This window comes from Strongylocentrotus purpuratus, unplaced genomic scaffold (assembly GCF_000002235.5).
Source record: "Strongylocentrotus purpuratus isolate Spur 01 unplaced genomic scaffold, Spur_5.0 spur5_scaffold_1, whole genome shotgun sequence".
NCBI lineage: Eukaryota > Metazoa > Echinodermata > Echinoidea > Camarodonta > Strongylocentrotidae > Strongylocentrotus > Strongylocentrotus purpuratus.
Window position 1 is genome coordinate 39,414,452 of NW_022145594.1, and position 6,624 is coordinate 39,421,075.

Here is a 6,624-nt window from a genome sequence, read left to right on the forward strand (position 1 = left end):
GGCGGAGGCATCATTTTCGACTGCGCGCAGTCAAAATTCCATCTAGTTTTTCCATATAAGTTAGATCAACGATCTTCAAATTATTTAACATATACATTATGTTGATCCCAACTTTTTTTGAAGTTATTTTCAGTTGGGTTTGAAGTTTGGCCTATGTCAAGCCACTTTTTCCTTTTTATTTGTACTTGTACTTTGGCACTGACGTGTGATTTGAATAACATTTGTTGTACTTTCTTCTTTTCCTTTGTGTCCTAGATCTAGGTCTAGACTAATCTATTTGAATATTTGCCAAACCATAAACAATTTTGTTCATTAATCTGGACTTGGATATTGTTTTGTTTTTAATGATCCAATCATATAACTATTTAAGTTTAAAATATCAGAAGTATGCCTTTTTGAAAAATAGGAAGAAGGAGGCCCTTTTTTTCTTCTCAAAATGGCTGCTCAAAATGGCCGCTCAAAATGGCCGCTTGGTACTTTTCCCTGACAGTCTGGCTATTTTTTCAAGTTGGCTGCCGTCATTTAATTATTTTTTTAAAATCAGAAATAGATCATTTTGGCGGTGTTTTTAATGTTTATTTTCTTTACCAAAAAAAAAAAATGGAGGTGGCACCAAAAAGGAAGCGGCCGGGGACGCTAAACAAGATTTTAATTTTTTACATGGCTAAAGTGATCTTAGCTTTCAGACATTTGAACTGGAGGTTAATCTCTTTCTTAACCTGGCAACCATGTGACTCTCGTTAAATTCTACCACTGTTTTGTGCTTAATTTTCAACATCTTTGTGCTTGCTTAATAAGTTATGACAAAAAAAGAATAACACTGATTTTCTTATTAATTGCCCTATTTCTTTCTTCAAACTGAAGCCACGCTGATGCTTTTTCTCAATCATATCATACCTTGGAAGTGGGCTGAAAGTAATTCAAAACTTATCTGCAACCATGAAGATGAATTATACGCTGCTCTTGAAGAACATGGACAGTTGTATTATTCATGGGGGTCAGACTCCGATTCATCTCTGATCATTTCTTGAGATTGGTCAGGTCCTGAAAATGTTCACTGATGGGCTTTTCTTCTACATGAGATGGTAGATTATAGTATTCCATTCTGAAATCTCTCTTTGCGAAAAAGCTTTTTGCCTTTATCAAAAAAGCGTCTTGTCAAAATTTGATTGCCCTTCAATTCTTAATTTAAATGACTTAACATTTATCTCCTACAGAGTTATGCAGTCGTCCAGCATCGTTGGACTGCTGTCTGCGGTCACTCTGGCCGTATTGGCCGGTCATCCTCAACTGACCAATGGCCTGGCGGTAATGTCCATTGACCTTGGAAGTGAATGGATCAAGGTGGCTGTGGTCAAACCAGGAATACCTATGGAGATTGTACTTAACAAGTGAGTTTGGAAGCTTTATTGAGAAAGAAACCCCCAACAAATGAAAGGGTTGTATTATCTGTGCATAAAAGAAGTATGATTTTGGGCAAGTCCAATGTACATGTATTGGGTGTCCATCGATTCACCAAGTATTGCAGAGATGCCAAAGCTCCCTGAATTTTTTAATTTTTGTATACGTCACTCCACACAAATTTTAATGCCTCCCTGATTTTTGAAAGATTATTCCTATTATGCTGTATGCAATTGATAGAAACCTCCCTGATTTCTGAATGAATCCTCCCTGAAAGCTAAATGTAAAGGTTGGCATATCTGGTATTGCAGAGTTTTGAACTGAGCTCAAATTTGTACTTTCACTTCAACACTGATCAGGGCCCTTCAACATTATATGTAACATAAAATTAGTTCAAATTATTATTCATTGTAAAGTTAGAATTGACTGCAGGAGATACGATTAATTTAAGGAGTTATGATTAATTGTAACTCTTAACGTTACACGTACATGGCTCATGTATAGGAATCTTAGATGAGGTTGGTAACATACAGGAGAAAAGGTCTGGACTTGCCTCTTTACAATTTGCTTCAAATACATGAAGTAAACAGAATGTTTATATACAAATTTATAGTTACTAAACTAACTGTCAAATGTAATGATGATGAATAATAGTTATCAGATATTTCCATTTGATACTGATATGTATGAAGCAGTTTGTAACATTTCTGAACAGACCTGGCCTATTGTGAATGTGAGCCACAGCTTTTTAAAAGTTGTATTTGATATAGTTTTTGTTTACCCCGGGCAAAATTTGTTTCAGCACATTACTGTATCCATTTGAGTCGATGATATTTATCAGGCTTGAGATAATTTCACAATTTAAATTGGTTTCCTGATTATTATTAATTTTTCCCAATTAAAAAAAAAAATATATATATATATATTTTTTTAAATCATGATTTTTCCTCCAAAATATGATAGTCCCTGAAATCAATGGAAATCCGGTGAATATTAACACCTTTAATTTTTATTTTCATGACAGAGAGAGTCGCAGGAAAACACCGGTATCAATTACGGTGAGGGATGACGAGACGCTTTATGGAGACCCAGCCCTATCCTTGGTAAGTGTAGACTGTAGAGAGATTTTTTTGCAAAATCTGGTGTTAGCTGATACAGTACAGTCTATAGGGAAACACAAGAAGTGGTCTTTGTAGACAGGTTCGTTTAGTACATGTTTCAATGAGAAACCATTTTCAAGGGAGACAAGAAATGTGGTCTTTGTAGACAGGTGGTCACTACAGCAGGTTTGACTGGTAGTAGAATGTAAGCGTTTAACCCACTGCCTACTGGAATCAGTATTTCCTTGTATGAAGCCTATGGGGATTAGAGAATTCAGTCGTGAATTTCATATATTTTGATAAGTTGGAACTTCTGTACATCGTTGAATTTGTTGTATGAGATATTTGCTGTAAAATGTGTGAATCAGAAGATTTTCTGAATGTTCCTAAAGTTCTGAAATTTTTTCAGAATCTGTCACAATTGGAACCTAATGATATTTAATTTGTAGGTCTACTAAATCAATAATTATATACTTTATTTGAAAAGGTGAATAGTTATTTAAAGCATAAGATGTGTTCTTACTCCTAGACTCTTTGTGCAATGTTCATGCAAGAAGCCTTTATATAAGAGGCAAACATGATTGGACTGTATCGGGGTAAGAGGGGGGGGGGGGGGTACCAGGCAAGTTGGTACCAGGGGCGCGTTTCATGAAACAATTATTTTGTCACCGACTATTTTCCAGGCCTGTGATTGGTCACATTTAGTCAGCGCTGACTAAATGTCTAAATTGTCGGTGAACATGATATGAGTTGGTGAAAACCACCTACTACATATGTAATTGTTTCATGGAATGCCCCCCAGCAGGTTGTAATTTTGTGCTGCATTATGATTAACATTTTGAACTTCATATCTAAAATAATTGATAAATTCCCATATCTAAACATGGATCTTCAATTTTTTTTTTTGATGGTTTGCCCTCATAGTAGCAGGCAGCTTATTCCTGCTAAAATATTCATGCTTCACTTTCCCAAACACTCTATGACTCATAAATCCTCATCGTGGTGTTATCACTGTTGTGGGTCGGCGACTATTTTCATGGGTAATTTGATGCTGGCCAGAGATCAGCCACTTTTGCTACAGGCATGCAGTCAATCTTTCAGAGTATGATTTTCAGTTGCGGACTGCCAGGGTTTATATTTAAATACTGGATTAACTAGTTTATTTAGAGAGGGATGGATATTATAAAGAAAATTATGGTACTCATAGTCATAATCCAAGTAATATTGATTTTTAGTTACCTATCCATGTTCACTTTCTCTTTTCTTTAGCCATTTTGCTTATTTTGTTCAATATTTTTGTTTTAAGATGTATGAACTTATGATGGGTAATGATGAAGATGGTGATAATGAAGATAATGATGATTATTGGTGGTGGCAATAATGATGATAATAATGATGATGATATTGCAATATTGGATTTATCTTTTTTTTAGGGAGGGATGGATATTTTAAAAGAAATGTATACATGGAACTCATACAGGTAGTCGAAATCTATGTAACATTGATTTTCTTATCCATGTTCGCTTCCTCTTTTTATTTGATTTGATTTGATTTGATTTTTTTTATTTCTGTTTGATTTTTTTTCTTAAGCTATTTCACTTATTTTGTTCAATATTTTTGTTTTAAGATGAATTCTTTGATGGTTGGATATGATGGTGGTGATAATGAAGAATATAATGAGGATAGTAGTGATAATAATGTTGATAATAATGATGTTGATATTGCAATAGTGGATTACCCTTTTTTAGGGAGGGATGGGTATTTTTTTTAATGTACGGTACTCATAGTCATAATCCAAGTAATATGATTCTGAGTTTTTTTATCCTTGTTTGCTTCCTCTTTTCTTCTGTCGTTTCCCTTATTTTGATCAATATATTTGTAGTAAGATGAATTACAAGTAAGAATAAACATGATATTGATGATAAAAATAAATATAAATTATAATATGTCCAATTGTATCTATTTATTTATACAGGGTGTGAGATATCCCAAGAGTAACTACTACTACCTCCAAGATCTGTTAGCCAAACCTTTAGAGAACCCACTCGTCAAGTTACATCAGAATAGATTCCCTTTCTATGAGCTAGGACAAGATGAAGACAGAGGTAAGTGCAGAAAAAAAAGTGAAGACTTTTAGACTTTCTAATTTTGTATTTTGTATTTTGGGGGGGATACATGTGTTTGTAGTAGTGTAAAGTATCCGATAGATAATATTTTGCTTTGCTTTATTATATGTTGCTCTGTTCTGTAGCCATTACTTCATTGTCATCATATATTTATCTAGAGTTATTAGTTTTGTTATTTTTCTATGGACCTAAAATTAAATTAGATTTGATAATTTGTTAATTACTTGCTTATTTTTGTGTACATTGTGCATTTCCCCACTTATCTGTCAAATACTATATTTCAATAAACATCTACATTTGCAATTTTAATTAGCTCTTAAAATTCTACCCTACGATGTAAAGCACAGAGAGGGAGGGAGGGAGGGAGGGAGGGAGGGAGGGAGGGAGGGAGGGAGGGAGGGAGGGAGGGAGGGAGGGGGGAGGGAGGGAGGGGGAGAGACAGACAGAGAGAGAGAGAGAGACTTGGGGAAACATGGGAAAGAAGAGAATACTAACTACTGTTCTGTCAAACTTGTTTTTCCTCTAGGCACCATTTTCTTCAAGCACAATGATGATGTCATCTTTCATCCAGAAGAGCTGCTGGCCATTGCCCTCAATAAATCGAGAGAAAGTGCTGAAACATTTGCCGGTAAAACATTACTTTGTAATATTCACTAGAACTGAGTTATGGCAATCATCTACATGTACATGAAGATATCAAACCAGTTTCATTTAACAGGGTTTATGGTTAACTGCGAACAACTATTTTCAAAGAATAAAAGGAGTATTATGATTAATCACAGGACAATATGTATACATGTATGGATTGCAAATCTTATGGGGCATTTGATTTGCATTCGATTGCAACTCAAATTTCTTGCAACGCCCCATTAGATTTATAAATATCAAATTGCAGCAATTCAAATTGGAAAACCACGTACCGATAAACATAACAAAAAAGAACAATCGTGCTGATCACTGTATTTGTATTCCATCCAAAAACTGGTAAATGAATACAAAATGGTCGGGCTACTCCAAACATACACCAAGCCGACTGACTCTTTGTCATATCATTGATGTATTGATAGTATTATTGTATTGTATATTCTTATACAGTAGGCTTGCGGGTGCACCATGTGAGAGAGGGAGAGAGAGAGGATTGCGGAGTCCTGAAAAGGACTCTCGGTAATCTTTCTTGAGGGTGTGTAGTCCTTTAAAGGACTGTTTGTGTAGTCTTGAAAAAGACTGTTGGTTATCTTTCTTAGCTTATAGTTCTAAGGAGTGCTTGGAGAGGATGAGTGGCGGGAGTGGCTCGATGTTTCAAACAGGTTGACTATCCGTCGTCAGGAGTGTATATTGTATATTCTTGTTTGATGTGTTTTTTAACTGAATTGAATTGACAAGGTTCATGGATTTAAAAAAAGATCAAATTCAAAACTCAAAGCTGATACATTTTGAATTTACAAATAAAAAAAGCAACATATAAGATACATGCAAATAGTATGATGTGAAATAGGAAAATTTAAGACACACAGGAGTGAAATTGATATCGAAGGAGTAGAAAGGAGAAGAAAAAATAGAAGATGAAGAGAAAAATAAATAAAAGAATAAAAGAAAGAAAAAAAAAGAAGGAAAGAGAGTTAAAAGTAAATTAAGAGTTTACAATTAAAAGGTATTATACTGATTTTTTTTTAATATTTGATTGTTAGGATGATTACAGGTAGTTATCTTGTCTTCCTTTGATTCCCATGGTGATATGTCCAAGCATGTTGATCACGTCAACTACTGAATCCTGTCATTCCCATTGGCTTAGCACAGGAACAACCCGGTTCTCGTAGGCGAGGGGTTAAAGACAATAGAAACTCATGATTAAGTGTTTATCCTCATTACAGAGCAAATGGTGAGAGATGCAGTGATCACCGTGCCAGCCTTCTTCAACCAAGCCGAGAGGAGAGCCGTACTTTATGCTGCTGAACTAGCTGGTCTTAGAGTGCTGCAGCTTATGAATGCAAATACCG

General features: G+C 35.0%; 1 protein-coding gene across 1 annotated transcript in view; it reads left to right on the plus strand.

Annotated features, from left to right (window-relative positions):
- Positions 1-6,624, plus strand: part of LOC105441271 (hypoxia up-regulated protein 1-like) — a 29,856-nt gene that overhangs the window by 2,518 nt on the left and 20,714 nt on the right. The window contains exons 2-6 of the mRNA XM_030978787.1: positions 1,218-1,391; positions 2,426-2,504; positions 4,477-4,606; positions 5,154-5,255; positions 6,499-6,624. The exon at positions 6,499-6,624 is cut by the window's right edge and continues 3 nt beyond it. Of these exons, the coding sequence (XP_030834647.1) occupies positions 1,222-1,391; positions 2,426-2,504; positions 4,477-4,606; positions 5,154-5,255; positions 6,499-6,624 (607 nt within the window). The 5' untranslated portion in view covers positions 1,218-1,221. The remainder of the gene's footprint in view (positions 1-1,217; positions 1,392-2,425; positions 2,505-4,476; positions 4,607-5,153; positions 5,256-6,498) is intronic.